Here is a 24,612-nt window from a genome sequence, read left to right on the forward strand (position 1 = left end):
CCACCACCACATTAACACCATCAGCCACACCAGCACCACACCAACACAGTCAGCCACACCAGCACCACATTAACACCATCAGCCACACCAGCACCACACCAACACAGTCAGCCACACCAGCACCACACCAACACAGTCAGCCACACCAGCACCACACTAAAACCGTCAGCCACACCAGCATCACACTAACACCGTCAGCCACACCAGCACCACACCAACACAGTCAGCCACACCAGCACCACATTAACACCGTCATCCACACAACCACCACACTAACACCGTCAGCCACACCAGCACCACATTAACACCATCAGCCACACCACCACCACACTAGCACCGTCAGCCACACCACCACCACACTAACACCGTCAGCCACACCAGTACAGCATCACACTCTCAAGACTTACCAGCAGAGAGGCGATGGTCAGGCAGAGGCGGGTGAGGCAGTCGGCCGCGCAGGGTCAGGCGGCCAGTGAGGGGGACAGGCCAGAGGCTCATTATTTATCTGTGTCAGCACACCCACACTCCCCTACCACACAGCCAACACGCAGCCGTCAACAATGGATCACTCTATATTGCAATTTTTTCCCTTCTCCGAAGAATCATGCCACTAGTGTTCCCTGCAATGGGAGAGAATATACTTTTAGGAAACTGCATCATATTTAGTACATGTATTACAGGTTCACTTACTACATATGAATAGAGAGAGAGAGAGAGAGAGAGAGAGAGAGAGAGAGAGACGTGGATGGATGGATACGTGAATGGATAGTTGGATGGAATGACAAATGGATAGACAGATGGATAGATAAGCAGAAAGTATGGCTCACGAAAGCACAGTGATGAAGTTACCCATACATTGGAGAGGCTGAGTGAGGATCTGACGGCCATGGTTGTGGGTGGGTTGAGGCAGGTGGTCATGTTGGAGGTGTAGCTGTTGATCCAGTGGTCGTAGATACTTGCTTCTCTCACTGTTATGATCCTGGAAACACGTGATTATGAATATGTTACCATAAACTTTTGACCTTAACTTGGCTCAGATTTTCGTCCTTTTGTGGCTTTATTCACGTAACTGCTTCATGCCTCGCACAATTCTAGTGATCAGCAACAATTACAATTCCATATTCAAAAAGCAGACATGACAATTTTAAGTCACTTTAGGAGAAAAACAGAATAGCAAACTGATAACCTTTTCATCCAAATGAACTTTTTAAATATTAATTTTGATGAAACCGAGTAATCTTAATCACCTCGGGAGTAACTTGCCAGATCAAGCAGATAAAACTGATGTATAATAGCTGACCTGCGGCTGACAGCGTTGATGAATGGGCTGTCTTTGGGCCCCGTCATGGCAGTCATAGAGTTTAGGAACTTCTCATGTGCCAGATAGAGGTCACACTTTCCTGTTGACACCAAGAAAATAGTTAAATATAGGCAAAATTAGTGCCATGAATACTCTTTATGACCTTTGCGGTATAACTGTCAGTGGTCACACAATAGAGGAATTGAAATTATCGTAAAATACTGTATGATAAAAAAATGTAATCATGGTCAACAAAATACCAGCCGGACCAACGCTGAAACTACCTAACATTGTCTGGGAATAATGCTGACTACAGTTCTTTTATTATGAAGTCCATTTTCTTAATGGTAAATAACAAAGGATCACCAGAATATATCCAGGTCAAGGTGAACCTGAAAATTGTCTGATGTCTCACAAAATCAAAAAAAAAAAAAAAAAAGGAAATGTAAAGGTTTTATTCTACGGCAATTAGGTTATGTAAGGTGACCTTTTTTTGTCGTTTGTTCTTGATATTGCTCAGCACACACACACACACACACACACACACACACACACACACACACACACACAAATCTCTCTCTCTCTCTCTCTCTCTCTCTAACCCACCTGTCACTGAAAAGTCCTGTGCCATCATCATCTTGAGCACGTCGTCCACGTCCATTAGGGTGTGGTCCCCCCTCCTCACTTTGACATCCAGGTTCTCCGCCAAATCAGAGGCGTCGAAGGTTTGAAATCTACCTTCCTTCTTCAGATTACTTATGTCTCGGAAAGCGCCATTCTCAGCTGTCTGCAGGTAGCAAAATGACTGTCTTAAAGGCTGTGTTTATATGGCCGTTCTTTACTAGGCGAGAACTGGACAGAATTTTCACATAAAGTTGTCGTTCGTGTTTTTATATCGCGGAATGCACCAATGTTAACCATCTGGAAGTAAAGGATGAATGTCTTACAGTGTGGTTTATATAGCCTTTCTACAATTACCCCAGAACCAGATATACTGTGACATACTGTAAATTCCTCGACAGTGTATGTTTATATTAAAGCTGGAAGAATAACCCGTATAATCTGTTCGCGTTGTTGGCATATGGCTTCTCATTGTCCCCTGCAGTAAGTCTGGTATTGACCAATTGATACGGAGTACCTTTAATTTCCTATCTTTACCACGACCTGCATGATCAGACAATTTACCTCAGAATATGTCCGGGTCTGGCCTTAGTCACAGTATGTCCGTTGACTTAGAGTGCCAAGAAATACATCTATGTCCAATGACGTTATGTGCTCCCATACGATCCTTCATGAGATAAATATTAACCTGAATAGTGTAAGCCTGACTAGTTCCCTTCGGCATTAAAAATGTAATTGGATTATCGACCACGTCCCTGAGAGATGTCAATGCATTGGGATGTATCTGACGGCCGGGAGGGACACCAGGTTGCCTGTATAGCTGTCAGCATCACAGTTGTCAGCATTCACACACCCAACACCAAACGCTACCATAACCACCATGTCCTGACAGTGCTGACTCCTGAAATAAGCACAAAAATTTATTTCAAATTAACGTATTACTGAGTTATTACTTCACTCTGATAGTTCTATCATGTGGTGTCGTGTTTCCTATCTATTTTTGTAAACATGCGTAATAGGATTATTTTTTATCCATATACGCAACAAAATATTCTTTTGCTCCCAAGTACCCTTCCTACATTGCCTTCAGCGACAACCTTCCTTAGAGTGTTGGGTTTGTCATGAGTAGTAAATAAAGAACCGAATGAACACTGGTAATATATGTATCCATATTAGTTGTAATGTACTTCAACTGTTAACAATCAGGAGGAGACAAACCATCGTGATATTATTATTTAAGCAAATGATATCCCAGCTCGAAAATGCAGTTGGATTTTTTTTTATGGGTGTTTTACTACAAATTTTATCACAAGTTTTGTCCTGCTACACTGCTGAGTAGTAACCATGAATCAAGGATGGCATGGAACTCATTATGGTACTTTGCAGCGAAACGAGCAGTTTTTTTTTTTTTTTTTAAATTTTGATCTCAGGACTCCACACAGTGTGAATAACAGCTCCCAATATTACCTACGAAGCCACCCTGAGAATGTTTTCATTGGGGTTTTCTCTCATTCACAGTAATATAATGTGGTGACAGACTTTTTTTTCTATAATAATATGACTACTGCATACATATGTGTGTAAATTATTATAGGTATTCATGATAACTATTCTTATCCCTACAACCACGTGATATCAAAACAAAACAAAATGCTGGAATGAGATTTTATAAATAAAACATGGAAGTGCTACAGCTTGATGCAATAGTGCAAGTAATGAGATACTGTTGTTAAGATTTTGTTGCAAGGGACCAAGCAAATGCAATTAGATGCCTTGATCAATAGTTCAATATAACTCTACGACCACACATGGTGGTAGGATGGCAATACTACCCTAAAAGTGACGACTTCCACCATAATATATAGGACAAGCTGGAGGTGTTACCTTGTTGTAACAGCACTCGAGCGCAGCTGGATGCCTTCACCATTAGCCCTGTACGATGACAAGGCTGGGTTTGTAGACAGGAAGGAAATATTGTCATTAGTGCAAGGACAACCACCGAAGCCGACAGAAATGCTGCCCAAACATGAGCACCCAGGGGTAGTAGGAAGCTCCAGGGGCTCACCTCAGGCTTTCCACGACCCATGAGCATCCTGTTGTACATGATGTCGACGGGGAAGGTAAAGTCCACTATCTTGGCTCTCGCGAGTGTGATGTCAAAGAGGCCAAGGCTGATGTCTACTTCCTGAAATGAAGAGTTAATTAGTACCTGAAGTGCATTTTTTTTTTATGTGACCGACTCTGGGCATAGGCTTCACAGCCTGGTCCCAAGGTCCAGTAGTCCTCCTACATACCATACACCTCTACATGTCACCAGTTCAGCGCTAACACCCACTGTCTATATTGAATACATGCTAGGGCTGTCTCATACAGGAATGGTGTATTGGTATTAGTGGGGGTATTTTTACGACATGTCGGCAGGTCTTCTGGTATATCAGTAAAGCCTGATTTTCATGAAATTCAAATCCTTAAACTGTTCCCTGCCCCAGCAGGGATTTGAACCTGGGTCTGGTAGGACTGCAAGTCACCCCTCTACTGATTGAGTCACTGGATCACCTCTCTAGCGGCTGAGCCACCGCCTCCCCACTGTCAGATACCTCAGAATTACACATATTTCCGACCTACCTTTCTTTATATCAGTCTGTGAGGACTGTTTTTGCTGGCTGTTTTATTTATCTATCCTACTTTCAGACTGTGTATACATCTTTAACCCCTTATCCGCGGGGCGTCACTTTCGTGACACTCGGGTGCAATGGATCATATCGCGGGATGTCACTTTTGTGATTCTGTGTTATTTTGAATTCTCCCGGGCTTACAAGTGGTGGCTTGTATCATCTATCAGTACTGCCAATGTCCAACAATAGTCAGCACTCCTAATGTCATCTATATTCCCATCCATTGTTGACAATTTAGCCATTTTTCCCCATTCTTGACTCCCCTTCTTACCTCCACTCCATTACCCTCTCCTCTCACCTGTCCGGCCGTGCTGCATTAAGCAAATATTTCCCTGAATTTTCCACTGATTTCATCCATTGAAATAAGCCCTATGCCTTATTCTTATACAAAATAATATATACAAAAAAAAAAAAGCTAAGTGATAGTGCCACACACCTGGAATTGGCTAATTATCACCTGACAACACCTCACATGCACTAGTTAGCTAATTTCCCCAGGTAATTTCCCCTTGAAATATGCCGTATAATCTATTCCCATAATAAAAATATATATAAGAAAGGAAGGGCGACGCCTAAGTGATATTTACATTCACCTGGAACTACCTATATTTTTATGTATTGCCAAGATTTCCTACCAATCATTTCATAGCATATAAATTAGCAGCTGTCACCCTATTGACATTGTCAACCCTTGTCTGCCCATATACGTCACATCATTCAATTCCTTGTTGTCCTCTGCATCATTCAGTTCCTTGTTGTCCTCTGAGGTGAAACCATGTCGCACTCACGCCCCGCCATTTCTGCCGCTTCTGCACCCATTGCAAAGGGCCCTGTGACCTCTAGCCCTAGAAAAACTTGTGTGGGAAGCAGTAAAGGACTAAGTGACTCAGCAGAGGAGTGTGAACTGGCAGAATTATCAATGATAATGATGGATAGTGACTTGGTCCTTCGGCTGAATCGTGTGATGAGCTTTTGGAGGAAATCGTGACAGAAACTTCTAGTACGAGTGCTTCAGTGTCCCAAGTTATCCCTAGCTCTGAGGAAAAGGAGCCCTTAGTGCAGCAAGGGAAGGAATTTGGGAAGGGAGTGAAAAGGCGGCAGGTTAGCCCCGGAACAATGGCCCCATGTGACCCAGCCCGCCATGAGTCCCAAGGTGAATCACCTGCCCGCTCCCAAAGCCCCACTTCATTAATTTCGTCCTCATCTTCAGCGGAATTTTCTCCTGAGTCTTCGTTGTTGGAGTCTCCACCGGCACCTACAATGAAGGCAGGCCGTAGGGGAAGAGGTAAATCCCTGACTCGTAAAAGTAGAGTAGCAAGTAGAGTAAGGGCTGCTAGTGCTACACGGCAACCTAGGGTCAGTGAGAGTGACCTTGAAACAGCCCAGTCTGTCTCACAGCCACCCTCCACCCTCATCCACCGTACACCGCCATGACAGGGAATCTTGGACGCCTTCGTGTGGACGGAAGGTTCCGATTTCGTCCCTGAACAACTTCATTTCGACAAGAGTTCCTCAGGGATACAGCCTGAATTCACTCTTGACGAGGATGCTGAGTGTGTGGACTTCCTTTTGGCTTTCCTCGATGACGAAGTCATGCAGAACATATGTGATGAGACAAACAGGTTCGAGTCACAATGTGCTGCAAGTGGTGCAGGTGCAGTGAAGATGCAAGAGTGGACTGTGCTGGGAGTGCAGGAGCTGTATGTGTTCTTCGCCCTCATCCTTCTCATGCCACATTCAAAGAAGCATGAGTTGGAAGAATACTAGTCCATGGACCTCTTACTACCCTCACCCACCTTCAATAAGTACATGGCCAGAGATCGCTTCCGGAACATCATGGGAAACCTACACTTTGCCAACAACGATGTACCTTCCCAGACTGACCCACTCTGGAAGATCCGGGAGATTCTGAGCAGAATAAAGGATAAGTTTATGACATTCTTCCACCCATTTCAGAAGGTTGTCATAGAAGAATCCTTGGTTTTGTTCAGAGGACATCTTAGGTTTGTACAGTACATTCCAGGCAAAAGCCATCGCTTTGGAATCATGTTCTTTGTACTGTGCAACTGTAAGATGGGGTACATACTTGACTTTGTCATCTATTCAGCCAGCACTGTCGATTTGGACAGAACACACCCCCTTGGCTTCTCAGGCTGTGTAGGGAAAGTGCTGCTTGAAAGGTATTTTTGTGGGAATCATGTGTTGTACACTGACAACTACTACACAGCACCGAAACTTGCTAAATACCTTTCAGAGCACGGCATCGGCTCCTGTGGCACTGTGAAGAGCGATTGTGCCAACTTCCTCAAATTCCCTGAGGCAGGAAACTCGCAGTGAGGAGACGTGCACCTACGCAAGTCTGAGAAGATGCTGGCAATACGGTGGCATGACAAGAGGGTCGTGCACATGCTCACCACCGTACACAAGGAGGAACTGAAAGACAGTGGGAAGGTCGACCGTAGGACAGGTGAACCTGTGAGGAAACCTGATGCTGTCATCGACTCTAATATCAACATGCGGATGGTGGACAAGTCTGACATGATGATTGGAGAGATCGACTGCCTCAGGAAGAATACTAGGTGGTACAGGAAAGTTTTTCTGCATCTCATTGACATGAGGATGCTGAAGGACTTCATCCTGCACAAGATGAAGGTAAAGGCACCCAAGTCCTTCTCCCTGAGATTGTTCACCAGAACTTGTGTTCAGCAGCTGCTTGAGAGATATGGTTGGGTGACAGCAGCAGCTCCAAGGCGCCATTCTGTTATACTTCCTGACAGACTTGAGCAGAGGGTGTACATGGATTGGCACAGACTGGTGCAAATGCCTGCCACAATGAAGAGGAAGGCTGCGAGCCGCAGGTGCCAGGTGTGTGCACATACCACCAGACGCACACCTGAACACAAACACACCTCTTGGCAGTGCCCTGACTGCCAGGTCCCCTTCTGTGTTACCTGCTTCTTTGATTACCACAGCCTGAAGCAGTTCTAAAAGGGCAAGTGAAAAATGTAAATAACGTGTAAATAATGTGCAAAAAATGTGTAAATAGCAAGTGCAAGCAATGGATGTATGTATGTTGGAACAGTGTAATATAGTTTTATAAGTTACTGCAAGTGACACTGCATAACATAGTGTAAGTAAAATTAAAGTGTAAATATTGAAAATACAATAGAAAGTGTAAATAGAAATAAAAATAATTAGTAATATAAGAATATGAGTACAAACACTTCAAGTTATGACAGTGAAAGTGAAACCTTGGCTATTTGCATATTTTACTGAAAGAGAAATTGAATGCCTACAGTGACAATAAACTACTATTATTGAAGGAAACTTATGGATAAATACTACAGATATATATGTTATAAAGTAATAGGAATACAAAGTGTGAGTGTTTTTATGAATAATAAATGACAGAATATCAGCCGGGAACGAGCGCACGTGGGAAGCTTGTATGCGCTCGTAATTTTCATTGCTTTCACAGTGTTTTTTTTTTTTTGGAGTATGAATTCAAACTATTTGGAAATCATAGAATAATGTTTCTAGTGATAATATCAGGCTGTGGTAATCATATTACGGGGTGTCGGGAAGTGTAAACTGGAGACTTCGTTACCCAACTTCAAAAGTCTCCACAAGTCCTACGGTACTCGACGAAGGCTCAACAAACATCCAAGGAGAAAGCTGAAGGTATGTGCCACATGCAGAATTAATTATAATTTTCTAGGACTAATAACTGATTTTTGGCAAATATTTTTTAAGTCAGTCGGAGCGCGAATATCGTCACAGGACATGCAAGGAGCACAAAATCAACCCGGTGGTGTTGGGGTTAACAATAGTTTAGTCAAGCTGATCTTCAATGAACTGATTAAATAGCAATATATAAAGAAAATACCGTGATTTAATCCACATTTGATACATAATGATACAAGGCAATACATGGACCTACTTCCGGCATTGAAATTCTGATCATGCCGGTCCAGGACCCGTCAGGCTATTCCACTCCCAACGCTCTGTCAACAGGAGTCACATAGTTATATCTGCAAAGTTAGTGACAGTGAACGAATCTTACACTACTTCTACTTTAATTTCATGGTTTCATACTGTATATATATATATATATATATATATATATATATATATATATATATATATATATATATATATATATATATATATATATAAAATATGAATAAAGATAGATAACTGTAATGACAGTGTAGGGGCGAGCGCGCGTACGTGTGTGTGTGTGTGTGCTCGCACTCTAATGTTAGACAATAAGGACACTGATTGGCAATTAACGATTTTGAGTTTGATACAAGGTTCCTTACACAATAGCGTCTCAGGCGATAGGTAGTGGCGCTCACCAGTTACACACATAAGATTATAAGAGCAGTGCACACCACGAAGGTCAATGAATATAGTAAATGGGTGCCCAGATACCCGTGCTCGACACATGTGCGTGGTACATGTGCGAAACGTTGTCTTGAAGTTCGCATGCATGATCGAAGCACCACTGTCATGGACAAACATCGTGTAGAAGCATGCTGGTAGCTCTGGCGTGAATGATTCCTGCACTGGGCATGAAAGTAGCTGGCTAGATAGTTAACTGAGTACTACAGATGGTGAGTGGGGATTGCCTCAACATCATGAATCAGGTGTTATGATTAATAGAACCTTATTAGGCACATCGTATGTTATGAGATCTGACAGACTCAGAAAACAACCACGAGATTAAGAAAGTAGACACATGGAACGACATCAGTGACATACTGTTTGTGGATCTTGCTGATGTCATGAAGATCAATATTTTGATCGGACAGTTCCGATGATAGATAGAGCATATAAACAGAATATCGTGCCAAGATGCAGATAATGTATATAGTGGCTCATGGTTTGCCTCAAAAGCCAAAGCTTCCTGCTGGACAAAAATAAACCACTCACTACATTAGATGCTGAACTTCCATTAAAAAAAATCCTTTGCAGCAATAGTTCAGTATCGCTGAGTATTATATCACTGATTAAACAGTGTCTGTGCCCACTCCTCTTTTCATGAAGGGCATACTTAATATCGGCCCAGAAGTTTTGCTTCCTGTCCACAAATCACCATTGATGCAGCCGCAGCAAGGAACAGAATTTCTCCCGCCGATAAAATGGAAGCAGTGCTACAGACATGTGTCTGTGTGGACTGCATGTCAGCTTCGAACATGGTGAAGCTATTTTCACGAAATTTGTCATGGAACATTGCTACGGACATGTTTGCAGTATGTTCGGCATCAAGACTCTAGCATGTTGATAAATGTTTGTTTCAGTGTTTCGAACAATTTAGATGGGCTGGGTGTCCAAGTAAGAAAAGCATGTAAGGAAACTGAAAAACTAGTGAACTAACAATGGATCAAATTGCGTTGCGGAAGTATGTAATGAGAAACACTTGCCGAGGGTGTTGCATCAAATTTTTAATTTGGTTGTCACGGGAATGATTATTTCAAACACATATCTGAAGCTCCTTTATAAATAAAAATTCAAAAATATATATGAATTTTTTAATTCAAAGATTTCGACATGTCAGTGTTGGTGTTTTTCATTTCAGTGCCCATGTTATTTGATAGTTCTACTTTTGTGGTTTCTGTTTAATAGTTTCTGAATACTATTTCACCTCAACTCTTTGGTGGGCATTACGTTCAAAATGATAAATGATTTTTTTTTTTATGCTGATTCCAAGTCAACATTTAAGTAACACACATGCGAATGCAAAATGAAAGACACATTGAATAAATTTGTTGAAGTTTAAGGTTTCTGAAACAGTTCTACGTGCTGATATGAGGGTGTTTTCATGTACAACTATTTTTAATATTTACGTATTTCTGTCGGAAAGAAATAATGGATTTATGCCATTACTTTCGTACACACACACACACACACACACACACACAGGGAGCTGTCAGAGGTAGACGTCCAACATTGGCGCTCCGTACCAAACCAACACGGCCAATGGCATTACCTAAATTAGTATCTTTGAATGAATCAAGCTCTGTACCAGGTTACACTAAATGATTTTTCATTATTAAAAGGAAAAAAAAAAAAATAAGTTTAAACAAGACTGGTTCAAACAGAACTAAGAACCACGAGGAAAAAAATGCGCTGAGTCAGCTGGGTTTGTTTAGACTACAGCAACACGGGGAAAGTGTACATACTCTGTAAGTACATACTCTGTTCATTTAGTATTACAAAATGGATACATACTTCAGTAAAACAAATTTGGAAAACAAAAGGGATAAAAGTAAACAGCAAAATGATGATTTCTACCAAGAACTGGTTGAAGTGGAGACTCACAATAGACTGGTTGAACGTGTACACAAACTAGAAATGGCTTTCAAAAATGAAATTTATGAAATAAAGAAGCAAATGCACTTGCAAAAGGAAGAGAGAAAAACTAGGAAGGGAGGCCAATAAGAAAGACACAACCATCAGTGAACTAACAGTGGAATTGAGTACGCTTAGGAAGAAAGTGAGTGAAATGGCAAGTACAGTAGTCAATCACGAGAGTGTTATGGAAGAGTTCAAAAATGACACAGAGACAATTAGACAAGCAATCAGTCTTATGGACCAGAGAAGTGATATTGAGGAGAAGATAACACAGGTGAATGAAGCTGTGCAAAGCTACAAAAATGATGTAGAAACCACGTATGCTGAAATAGTGAAAGTAAAGAAAGACTTAGAAACAAGGGTGGAGGAAAAAAGCATTAAAAAGGAAGTGAAAAGAATAATCCAATACAATCCAAAGATAGTCAGAGATTCAGTAGAGATAAACAAATCAATAAAAATCACTGGTATAGAAGAGGAAGAAGTTAAAAACAAGATCACAAGAGACAAAAAGGAGATGGCAAATGTAATGAGCTTACTGAAAGAAGTATCAGAGGAAATCTGTAGTAAAGACATAGAGGAACACAAAGGGTTAGGGAAATACGAGAAAAGCAAGACAAGACCTCTAAAAGTGACTTTCCAGAGTGTAAACACTGTGGAAGAGATACTAAAACATGCAAAGAATCTTATGGAAAAAGAGGAGTTAAAAAATGTATGGATAAAAAGATGCCTAACACAAGAGGAACTGGAATTACTGAAAGAGAAAAGGGAGGAAGCAAAAAAAAAAAAAAAATGAGGGAAGATCAGAAGAGGAGAAGAAGAAATTTTTTTACTAAGTAATAGGATTGCAGGTACGAAAGTGGTACACAAACAGGATGGAAGAAAAAGGAGGAAGGTAGTAGAACCATGTCATGACAAGTTTATAAACAAGATGATAAAGTTGATGTACTCAAATGTGGATGGAATGGTATCTAAATTACTAGAGATGAATGATTATGTCAAAGAAAATGAACCACAAATAATATGCCTAACTGAAACAAAATTAACACCAAGGATATCCAATGACATACTAAACTTAGAGGAATACACTATATGGAGAAGAGACAGAAATTTAAAAAAGGAGGAGGAATTATAATATTATCTAAGAAAAATCTAAAAGTCAAGGAAATAAAACTAGATATACCCTCACAAGTAGAACTGATTGCAGTAGAGATCGACACATCTGAAGGTAAAGTCATTGTAGCCAATTTGTACATGCCACCCAGATCAAACACATGGGAAAGAGAATAATATGAGGACCTGGCAGAGAGTACAATTCAGAGTATAAGATCATTGCTACATAAAATGGAAGAGAAATCGGAAAGAATTATACTAACTGGGGACTACAATACAAATATAAATTGGAATACTCTAGATATAAATAGCCAAGAAAGCTGTTGGGACCAAAAGCTCCTGGATCTCGTAAAAGAGTATTTCTTAACGCAACATGGGAGGGAAACCACCAGAAAAAGAGGACTTGATGTACCTTCAGTGCTAGATCTAATATTTGCTAGGCAAGAAAATGATATTGACAGTTTAATATATCACCCTCCACTCGGCAAAAGCGATCATGCAGTACTAAATTATAACTTCAGGATAGCATATGACATAGTAAACAGCAATGACAGTTACAAAAAGAGCCTAAACTATAAAAAGGGAAATTATCAAGACCTAAAGAAGTATTTCTTAGAAGATGATTGGGAAAATGAGCTTAGAGGACAAGATTTAAATGCTGTATATAATTTTTTTTTTGAATTTTATGAAATAGGAATCCAGAAGTACATCAAACAGCACAAAGAAGCAGATAAGAAAATACAGAAATGGTTCAATACAGAATGTAAAAAATCAAAAGAAAGAAGAGATTTGTTGTGGAATAGATACAGAAGACACAATAGTGAATGGGCGTATAATAATTACAAACAGGCAAGAAACGACATACAAGAATAAGGAGAGAAGCCCAAAAACAGTTTGAGGAGGATATAATAAATAAAAGTAGTGATCAACCAACGCTGTTTTATAGCTATATCAGAAGCAAAACCAAAGTAAAAGATATAATACAATCCATTACGGACGAGGGAATCACTTATACAGAAGAGAAAGATATTTGTGAAGCACTAAATAAGAATTTCCAATTAGTTTTTACAGAAGAAAAAAATTTTGAGAGGGACTATGTGGAACACGCATGTCCACACATACTACCAGATATACAAATAGCAGAAAAAGTAATACAGGAGGAGTTAAGTAGATTAGACAGAAGAAAAGCAAGTGGTCCTGATGAAATTTCATGTTAGGTATTACGAGAATATGCAAAGGAGTTAAGTAAGCCATTATTTTTAATTTTCAAGAAATCCTTGAGTCAAGGTAAACTACCTGATATTTGGAAAAAAGCAAATATTGTCCCCTTATTCAAGAAAGGAAATAGACAAAATCCACTCAACTACCGACCAGTATCACTGACCAGTGTTGTATGCAAGGTATTAGAAAAACGTATAAGAAAAGCCTGGGTGAATCATCTAGAAGAACACAGTATGATAACAGAAAGACAGTTTGGTTTCAAAAAAGGAAAATCATGTGTTACTAATCTGTTGAGCTACTATGAAAGAGTAACAAACACAATACAGGAAAGGGAAGGATGGGTGGACAGTATCTATTTAGATATCAAGAAAGCTTTTGACACAGTACCACACCAAAGACTTTTATGGAAACTGTACCATCAAGGAGGAATTCGAGGCAAACTGTTTTGTTGGATGCAAGACTTTCTCATAAAAAGAGAAATGAGGACAGTACTAAGAGGAAACTACTCATCATGGAAAGAAGTGACTAGTGGAGTACCACAGGGTTCAGTGCTGGCACCAATTATGTTTTTAGTGTATATAAATGATATAAACAGTAACACTGGAACTGAGAGCTATCTGAATATGTTTGCAGATGATGCAAAAATACAAAGGAGAATTACTAACACAGACTCTTGTATAGAGCTACAAGAAGAATTAAATAAACTTCATGAATGGAGTAGTACATGGGAAATGGAATTCAATGTGGACAAGTGTCATGTAATCTAGTTAGGTAAAAGTGGAAAATGACCTGATTGGGATTATAAGTTAGGAAATAAAATCCCATATACATCAGAAAGAGAGAAAGACCTTGGTGTGATTATCAATAACAGACTATCTCCGGCTGACCACATCAGCGAGAAGGTACGGAACATGTATACACTGCTTGCAAATATGAGAATAGCATTCACATACATAAATGAAGACATGCTAAGAAGGATAATAACATCATTCATTAGACCAACCCTGGAATATGCATCAGTAGTCTGGAGTCCTCATCTCAAAAAGCATATAGACAAGACTGAAAAAGTTCAAAGGGCCCCTACAAGATGGATACCAAGCTTAAGGGACCTAAGCTACGAAGAAAGACTAAATAAACTGAATCTACCAACGCTACAGGAAAGAAGGAAAAAAAGTGACATGATAATGCTATATAAGTGCATATCAGGAAAGGAGAAAATAGACATAAATGATTACTTAACATATGGAGAAGCATCAGCAACAGGACACTGCAAAAAACTGCATAAGAAGAGAGGTGATAAAGACGTAAGGAAATTCAGTTTCCCAAACAGAGCAATTGATCAATGGAATGCACTACCGAATGAAATAGTGTGTGGCAAAACAATTCACAAATTTAAGGATATGTACGATAAATATGGTTTAAGACACGGGACAGTACGAGCTTGACTCATTCCTGTAAAGATACAATTAGGTAAGGTAAGAACACACTTACGCTCATACCCACAGTCACGTTCACACTCACACTCAAACTCACAGCACAGTCACAGTCAGTCACATTCACACTCGCTCACACACACTTGATTGCATGTCAAATCTCCTACGTGAAGTTCATAGCCTCTGACACAGTTTCGAGCAGTGTGGGTATGGGGCTCAAGATGATGACCAGCTTCCCCCCCGGCACGTCAGAGTCGTCGACCACCTTTGTTCTGAACACCGACGCCAGAACCTGAGCCACCAGGAGACTCGGACCCGTTGCCAATCTGAAGGGGAAGAAATAGTGTTATGGTTCGACTACGCAAGGGACAATGAGGAAAAGGATCAGTATTTGTCATATCCAACCAAATGTTACCAAGTCCTTATCGACCTTTAAAATCCTGTCACCAGTGTGATAAATATGTCTCAAATTTATGCAAGAGTTATTAAGGAAGTCAGTTTTTATATCCTATTAGTCCCCTAGAACCCCATATTAATTTCTCACACATACTATATATTTGAACTACTTACCTCCAACTACACAAATAATTTCTTCGTAACTGGATTTATATTGCACCTATAGACTTGGAGCGTGGAAATCGTAGACGTAATAGGAAAAGGATCACCAGGCAGAACACAAACATCGTAGCGAAGTTAGATTCTTTATTTGCTGACGTTTCGGAAAATATTTATTCCATCTTCAGAGGAAAATCTACAATCGAGAAATATACCCAGTTAAGATTTTTATATGTTATAACGATCAAAACAAGACTAAAAACATGGAGGTACAAAAACGAAGTCCACTAAAGTACCGTGTTCGTAAACCAATAAGTAATAAAATCTAAAATGAATGGGGTAGGATTAAGAAAGCAAAGGGTATCTGTAAAACAGTAAGTGAAATACTGTAAAAAAATTACCTAGTGTGGAAAACAAAACAGTTCACAGGAAGCCAAGTCACTGATCGAAGGGTTACAACGATATTGGTACATAGCTTCCCTAATGGGAAGGTCCGTGTCATTGCTCCTACCACCAAGAACTGTAAAGTAGGAATGAGAGATAGGATGGTTGTGTTGTTGTGAGTGGTCCTGTATTGCTGGGTGTGATGGATTGGTGATTAACTGGCCTGTTCGAACTGAACGACCTAAGTGTTCATGGATTCGTTTCTTTAGGTGTCTTTTTGTTTTACCTATATATCCCGCCCTACAGCTGTCACACGTGAAGAGGTAAACAACAGATGCTTGTAAGTGTGAGGGAATGGTGTCTTTTACCTTGAAAAAACTCTGGATAGTTTTTTTGGTTTTAAATACAATTCAAAGTTACACTTGTGGGAAGTGTTCAGCTAGAAGTTTTTAAAGTTTGTTGCTCAGTGTGAAGCTAAGAGGTCCCGTGTATGTTATGGGAAAGTAGATAGTGTTTTTTGGAACGGTGATGACTTGAACCTTTGAAGCAGTAAAGAATTTATTAAGGGTCTTACCAATGTACGTTTCGGTGAATCGTTTGGGAAAACCATTTCTAAACAAAAAACCTTTAAGAAAATTAAGTTCCTTATCAAGTTGAAAATAATTCGAGCATAACTCATAAGCTTTATGGGTGAGAGTGCTGACTAGATTACGTTTATAGCTCAGTGGGAGGAATCAGGAAAATTTCATGAATAATCCAGTGAAGGTTGGCTTCCTGTATAAGGTAGTTTCAAAAGTATTGTCCCTTAGGAGAATATTTATATGTAAAAATGATAAACTGTTATTACTTTCTAGGTCACAGGTGAACTGGATGTTACTAAACTGTTATTACTTTCTAGGTCACAGGTGAACTGGATGTTGCCATGCTGAGAATTCAAATAACTAAGAAACAACGGGACATAATCAGTAGATCTAAAAACCGAAAAGGTGTCATCAACATAACGACGATAAAACAAGGATTTAAAATCAGTAAGACTCTTTGTTCTATCGTCGTTAAGTTGATGACACCTTTTTGGGTTTTAGATCTACTGATCATGTCCCGTCGTTTCTTAGTTATTTGAATTCTCAGCATGGCAATATCCAGTTCACCTTTGACCTAGAAAGAAATGACAGTTTAGCATTTTTAGATATAAATAGTCTCCATAGGGACAATAGTTTTGAAACTACCTTATACAGGAAGCCAACCTTCACTGGATTATGCATGAAATTTTCCTCATTCCTCCCATTGAGCTATAAACATAATCTAGTCAGCACTCCCACCCATAGAGCTTATGAGTTATGCTCGAATTATTTTCACCTTGATAGGGAACTTAATTTTCATAAAGGTTTGTTGTTTAAAAATGATTTTCCCAAAAGATTCACCAAAACATACATTGGTAAGACCCTTAACCCGCCGTGTGCCAGTGCCATTTAAAAACGGTCTGACATAATTCCACGGCCAGTGCCAATGCCGTTTTAAAATGGTCTAAAATGGAAAACTTCACTGTGACCGCATTTTTCAAGATTCACGGGTAAAAACTGGCAGGCATGTATGGTTACTGTTCCTCTACCATCCCTCAGGCTGACAAGGCCATGCATTCACTGGCTCCCCCCCTCACACTCGCTCTGCCTCACTCTGACTGTGAGCCTCAACCAGTGCTGTACATAGAGAAGGCATTTTGTAAATATTGTCATGTAAGTGTAAGTTGTAAATATTTTCTTGTAAGTGTAAGGACTATCTAGTGATGTCAAGTTGTAAATACCTTCTTTTAAGTGCCAGGACTGTACGTAATGAAGTCAGGTTGTACCTATCTTCAAGTAAGTGTAAGATAATGCGTTCACATTGAGAAAGACACGCAAACTGTGATAAATGCTGACGTAATAAGTAATCAGAAAAGTGTACTTAACATTGTTATACCTTCCCAGCATAAATACGTGAGTATGCCTTACATAGAAAACGGCTTTCTCTCACATACGTGGTGAGCATGAGAGAGAAGCTATACCTGTATATGAGTATGCAGGACTCACTGAAACTCATTTCCGAGCCTCGGTGAGCATTTTAATGGCGAAATTCGTTGATTCCACATCAAAATCTATCATTTTAGCCAAAAAAAAAAAGGTTAAAAAATGGCCGGCACTGGGGTAACCCAGAGGGCTAAAAATAGCCGGCATGCGGAGGGTTAATAAATTCTTTACCGCTTGAAAGGTCCAAGCCATCACTGTTCCGAAAAACATTATATACTTTCCCATAACATACACGGGACCCCTTAGCTTCACACTGAGCAACAAACTTAAAAAACTTCTAGCTGAACACTTCCCAGAAGTGTCACTTAGAGTTGTACTTAAAACCAAAAAAACTATCCAGAGTTTTTTCAAGGTAAAAGACACCATTCCCTCACACTTACAAGCATCCATTGTTTACCTCTTCACGTGTGCCAGCTGTAGGGGCGCATGTATAGGTAAAACAAAAAGACACCTAAAAACATGAATCCATGAACACTTAGGTCGTTCAGTTCGAACAGGCCAGTTAATCACCAATCCATTACACCCAGCAATACGGGACCACTCACAACAACACGACCATCCTTTTTCTCAATCCTACTTTACAGTTCTTGGTGGTAGGAGCAATGACACGGACCTTCCCATTAGGGAAGCTTTGTACCAATATCGTTTTCACCCTTAGATCAGTGACATGGCTTCCTGTGAACTGTTTTGTTTTCCAAACTAGGTAAGTTTTTTTTACAGTACTGCACAAACTGTTTTACAGATATGCTTTGCTTCCTTACTGCTACCCCATTCATTTTAGATTTTATTACTTGTTGGTTTACGAACACATTATTTTATCGGACTTCGTTTTTGTACTTTCATGTTTTTAGTTTTGTTTTGATAGGTATAACATATAAAAATCTTAATTGTGTATATTTCTCGATTGTAGATTTTGCTCTGAAGATGGAATAAGTATTTTCCGAAAAGTTAACAAATAAAGGCTCTAACTTTGCCACGATGTTTGTGTTCTACCTGGTGATCCTTTTCCTATTACGTCTGGATTTATATTATTATACACGCGAATTCTTCTCCACTCCATCTTTTCCACCATTTTGTCATCCAGTTTGTTAAACGTAGTACCTAGACATCTCAAAGGCCTTAACCCCTACACCGCGGGCTTGTTTACCAATAACTTGCGTGTGCCGCGGGGTTATTTGGGCTCCGACAGACTCTCAAAAAATATTTGCCAAAAATCAGTTATTAGTCCTAGAATAATAAAATTACATATGCTTATGGCACATACCTTCAGCTTTCTCCTGGAATGATTGTTGAGCCTTCGTCGGTTACCGTAGGACTTGTGGAGACCTCTGAAGTAGGGTAACGAAGTCTGCACTTTACACTTCCCGACAACCCGTAATATGATTACCACAGCCAGATACAAACACTATAAACACTATTCTACAATTTTCAAGTAGTTTGGGATCCATACTAAAAAAACACTGTGAAAGCAATGGAAATTACGAGCGCGTCTGATCGTCGCACTGGCACTAGTTCGCTCATGGTAGTCTGTCATTTATTATTCATAAAACCCCTCACACTTTATATTTCTATTACTATATAACACTTATATATATCTACAGTCTTTATCCATAAGTTTCCCTCAGTAGTATTAGTTTATTGTCACTGTAGGGATTCAATTTCTTTCAGTAAAATACGTAGCATTCACTTTCTCGTCCTGTATACTGGCATTGAGAGTGAATGTTACTTTCATCTTCACTCTCATAACTCATAGCATTCAGACATGCTAGAGTGAAACTTTCACTTTCATTACTCCTAGGGTATATACTCGTATTCTTATAATACTACTCATTTACATCTCTATTTACGTTCTCTATTTTATTTACGTTATTTACATTTCTATTTTATTTACACTGTGTTGTGCACTGTCACTTGAAATAACTTATAAAACTATTTTCCATTGTTCACTTATATTTACATTCATTACTTTCACTTGCTGTTTACACATTATTTACACATTATTTACAATTCCACTTGCACTGTTTTACTCAATAGAAAGATCGTAGTCACTCTTTTATCAATTGTCAGCCCTTTACCTCTTTCCACACGAGGTTTAGTAGGGGGTAAAGGTCACAGAGCCATTTGCATGGGGGTGAAAAAAGGCCTTGAAGTCAGCAAGATGAAACATACGTCCTCTCACTTCGGAAGATGACACTACACTGCTAACGCAGGGGCCAGGCCAGGCAGCCAAGAGGCCTGCTTTAGGGGTTATTCAGAGTTACCAATATTACTTCTTGAAACAGCTAAGTCTAGCACTGATATGATTGGCAGGAAATCTAGAGAATACATTATAAATTTGGTAGTTCCAGGTGAATGTAAATATCATTTAGGCTTCTCCCTTCCCTTCTTACATGTATATTTATTACGAAAATAGATTAGAGGCCTACTTAGGAGATATATAATCAGAGCTACCAATGTTAAATCTTGAAACAGCTTTGTGTAGCACTGATATGATTGGCAGGAAATCTAGACAATACATTATAAATTAGGTAGTTCCAGGTGAATGTAAATATCACTTAGGCTTCTCCCTTCTCTCCTTACATGTATATTTATTACGAAAATAGATTATACGGCATATTTCAAGGGGAAAAAAACAGCGAAAATTAGCGAACGAGTGCACGTGAGGTGTTGTCAGGTGATAATTAGCCAATTCCAGGTGTATGGCACTCTCACTTACCTGATTTCTTTCTTGTATATATTATTTGGTATAAGAATACGACATAGGGCTTATTTCAATGGATGAAATCAGTGAAAAATTCCAGGGAAGATTTACTTAGCGTAGCATGGCCGGGCAGGCGAGAGGATAGGGTAATGGAGGGGGGTAGGGAGGGAGTCAAGAACGGGGAGAAATGGCTAAATTGTCAACAATGGATGGGAGTACAGATGAGATTAGGAGTGCTGACTAGTGTTGGACATTGTCAGTACTGATAGATGATACAAGCCCCGACTTGAAAGCCCGGGTGAATTCAAAATAACACAGAATCACAAAAGCGACGCCCCGCGGTATGATCCCTTGCTCCCAAGTGTCACGAAAGTGACGCCCCGCGGTTAAGGGGTTAAAGAAGAAAAGAATTGCCAAACTAAAGGAATTCGTCTTTATTGGCATGAGTATGTATACTGCTCATTCCTTAATTATTTTAAGTTTACCTGACTAAACCTCCTGGCCCCTTCGTTATAACACGTTCACAATGACGCCATCCCTTTGTATCTTATTCTTGCCATCTCCAGGCAGCCCAAAGAATACCCAAATTCCTTAGTAAGATTTAATGTTTCGTGGTTTTAGGGTCTTATTTTTACCCCTTTATCTTACTGTATTATCGAATATTGTTCTTTATATTGACGCCTTTTTCGAAATTATCCGCTACACAAGACCCTGGCAGTATTGCCGCCAGTTTTTATTTAAGTTTTTCGCTTACTCATTTTCATGTGTTCTTATCCTGTGTTGGATCAGTTATAGCTTTTTTTCACTGGCCTCTTTACAGCAAAGTGGTTTCCTCAGCTAACCGAATTTGCCTGAAGATCTTAAAAATAATAATAATAAAGTCTTCAGTGTACTGAAAAGGTTAAGTTTGTTACTGAAATCAGCTGATGTTAGTTTCTTCTCTAATTTAGGTAAACGCCTAGTAATGAAGAGCATGCAGTCAGTATGCTTACCTGTAAAACTTGTCAGGAAAATATGGGAGGAGGAAGGTGGGAGCCAGACCACGTGAGGGAGTCCACCAGACAACCTTCTGTGGCTGCGAATCTCCCGAGCTGTAGGGCAACTCCAGATACACGCTGCACCTTCAAAAGTAAATACAAATAATTCTTTGGCTGTGGTTAGGGTCTATAAGCTGAACAGAACTTTGTCTTCTTAGCGGGAAGGGGAGGGGATGGAATGGATAGTTATATGAAAGAGATTTGTGAATTACAGGGATGGCAGCTAAACTTCAGAGGAAAAAGCGAAGTGGTGATTTGTTTCTGTTCATCCCTTGTGAGATTAAGGTGTCTGGCAATACAGAAGCAAAAGCTACAAAATTTAATATACTTTTTATGATTTAGCATAAGAATCTTGATAGTTTTTTCTTTTTTCTTTTTTAAGTTTTGGGCATGTACATATCTTTCCCTTGAGTATTGTTAAATCCCCTGACACTCTGCAGTTAAAGGATGAACTGAAGACTTTATGCTCTCCGAATATCGAATCTATCTCATTATTTTCCTCGATCCCATTCAAGATGTTCATTTAGTATACCGGGTAGACATATATCAGGAAAGGATCATAGGCAATAATGAACAGTTAATCCATATGATGCTCTGGCGTCTTTTGTACTGTGTTCTAAAATCAGACGATTTTCTTCATGTTAGGAAGCCCTCCAGTATGGTGTGTATCTCCTAAGCTAACGTCTGGTGTTAGTATGAGTTTATTAGTATAATACCTCACAGGATTTAAGAGGTTAATAAAGGAATCCCTAGTGTCAGTTTTCATGTTGAGAAACCCTCCAATCTGATGTGTATCTCCTAAACTACCGTCTGTGGGTGCTGTGAATATGCTACTGTAATACGTCACGGGATTCAAGCGGTTAACATTGGAGTGCCCAGTGATGCAGTCCATAACTTCTCAGAATACCCAGCCTAGGAACTTCTTAGTATCACGCAAAGAATAACCTGCTCTGCAAAGCACCTTCTTGCACCTTTTCCAAATCGTCTTAGCACCAGAAACTCTATTTAACTCTCTTCATGTTAACTCTCACAGTTCAAAAGTTTCACAAACATCTCAATTATTAACCCATTGAGAGCGATAGGCCTCATTTGGGACTTATCAGAGTCGAAAGTGATAGGCCTCAAGTGAGCACGATTTTAAGGCGTACCAAAACCGCGCCACGAGGAGTAAGTGGTTGAAATTTGTATGGGAAATAGGGGCAGGTGGCAACTCTCGATACCACTCATGCACTGCCCCATATACGCTCAGAATACGCGCGCGCGCGCGGACACCATTGAGCGCGCACTAATTTTCCCCCCGTGACACCACCAACCCCGCACCAGGCGCAAAAGGATCTATACACACACACACACACACACACACACACACACACACACACACACACGAGAGAGAGAGAGAGAGAGAGAGAGAGAGAATAAATACGGGAATGCAAAGGAGCGTCCCCTTGAGTGAGGAGATAAGACATAAACTTCGTCCCTCTTCTCTCTCATATTCTCCATTCCCTCCCTCCTCTCTCTCTCTTATTCTCCATTCCCTTCCTCCTCTTTCTCTCATTCTCCATTCCCTCTCCTATTTCTCTCTTATTCTCCATTCCCTCCCTCTTCTCTCTCCTATTCTCCATTCCCTCCCTCCTCTCTCTCTTATTCTCCATTCCTTCCCTCCGGGGAGAGAGAGAGAGAGAGAGAGAGAGAGAGAGAGAGAGAGAGAGTTGATGATACAGTAATCACGTGATCCTTGCCCAAGGTCATGGTAAATACAGGCTGTTTTTCCCGGACAATGACCTACCTCAATTCCCACCGTCACTAACTCAAGAGTTGCCATTAATCGCCTGCTAGTTCAATATGGAAGTCGGGCTGCTCATGGAGAGACCACAGAAATAGCATATCTTTAAAAATCTCTCCCGTGATATTTAATGATATACCATAGTTAACTTCTTCATGATATTATTCTTTAGTAGTTACACTTATTTCCTAGATATGCTTTAATGCGGTAAATGCAGGAAAACGTTACTATAGAAGCCATGAAAGCACATCAGGTGTGACTGCATTCATCACATGTTTACAAGTCTCTAGGTGCACATTTTGTTTGGTACCCATATATAGTAATTTAGTTTTCTAAAAGAACAATGCTGCATCTCCAAAATGCTGAAGAAAATATACAAAGTTTTTCATATGAAAATTGTACAATGTTTGAAGCCGAAATCGTGCAGAGACGAGACCGCCGGCCGAAATCCGACGATGCCGAGGGCTCCAAAATACCGTACAAAAAGTCAAAACAACACGCCACTGGTGTACTCTGAACAGGGTATTCCTCTAGACTTCAGGAAATACTTCAATCTAGGCACTGTCCATTTTTCTCTGCAACGGTTTTCCATGTTATTTGTACAGTAGGTCCAGCGGGGCAGTAGACACACGTGAGTTTGTTATTGTTTATAATCGTAACGTACGATCTTCAGCCGTGTCGTGCTAATATTTCTTAAAGAAGAATTGTTACATTTTCTCATAACACTGTTTACTTTTCTTTTGATTGACAAATACTTGAAATGGATGTAAAATAAAGCTTATCGCTATTTAAGAAAAGAAAGAATAATAACCGTCCCCAAATCGCGATGGTAGAGTCAGGCCACCATTTTTTTATTTTCTTTGACTATAATACAGCCTCTCTTCCTTGTAGCAGTGACTAAAATAATGTTATAATTTTTCCCTCCTTTTAGTGACACAGAGGGCACATAAAATGAACGGAGTTTAGTGGACCAACTTTGATGTAGAAAATTAAATAATCTGGTGAAGAGTGACAGTTTTTCCTTGGTTAGTGACATAGGGAATCACCACGGGTGGTGGGTGGATTGCTCGCGCCACCAGCTGTTCATCTTCTGGCCATTTCATCTCACCACCACGTGACTTTATGTGGTCATATATATATATATATATATATATATATATATTGTCGGATGCACACTATCATGTCCAAGACGATGATGTGTGTTTCATTCAATTCTGTAAGACTCGACTTTTCAGCCAAATTGTCACTTGGCGCCCAGTGCCTACGAAAGCATGGTCGCCCTCCACGGGTTAATCACGTGTATTCTAATCATATAATAATAAAGCAGTAGATCTTCCCTCGTCCTATGTTTTTCCCAACTCTTGTCCCACAG

General features: G+C 39.9%; 1 protein-coding gene across 1 annotated transcript; it reads right to left on the reverse strand.

Moving 5' to 3' along the window:
* Window positions 1-602: 602 nt before the first annotated feature.
* LOC145397014 (uncharacterized) lies at window positions 603-9,120 on the reverse strand. The gene is made up of 7 exons (XM_080270234.1): window positions 9,031-9,120; window positions 3,931-4,106; window positions 2,711-2,822; window positions 1,907-2,087; window positions 1,301-1,400; window positions 850-979; window positions 603-620 (listed from the first exon to the last, which is right to left on the reverse strand). The coding sequence occupies exons 1-7, from the start codon at window positions 9,118-9,120 to the stop codon at window positions 603-605; spliced, it is 807 nt and encodes a 268-aa protein (XP_080126360.1).
* Between the last annotated feature and the right edge of the window lie 15,492 nt (window positions 9,121-24,612).

The sequence above is a fragment of the Coenobita brevimanus genome, chromosome 40, assembly GCF_032717465.1.
Source record: "Coenobita brevimanus isolate Jiangsu-jjx chromosome 40, ASM3271746v2, whole genome shotgun sequence".
Classification (NCBI taxonomy): domain Eukaryota; kingdom Metazoa; phylum Arthropoda; class Malacostraca; order Decapoda; family Coenobitidae; genus Coenobita; species Coenobita brevimanus.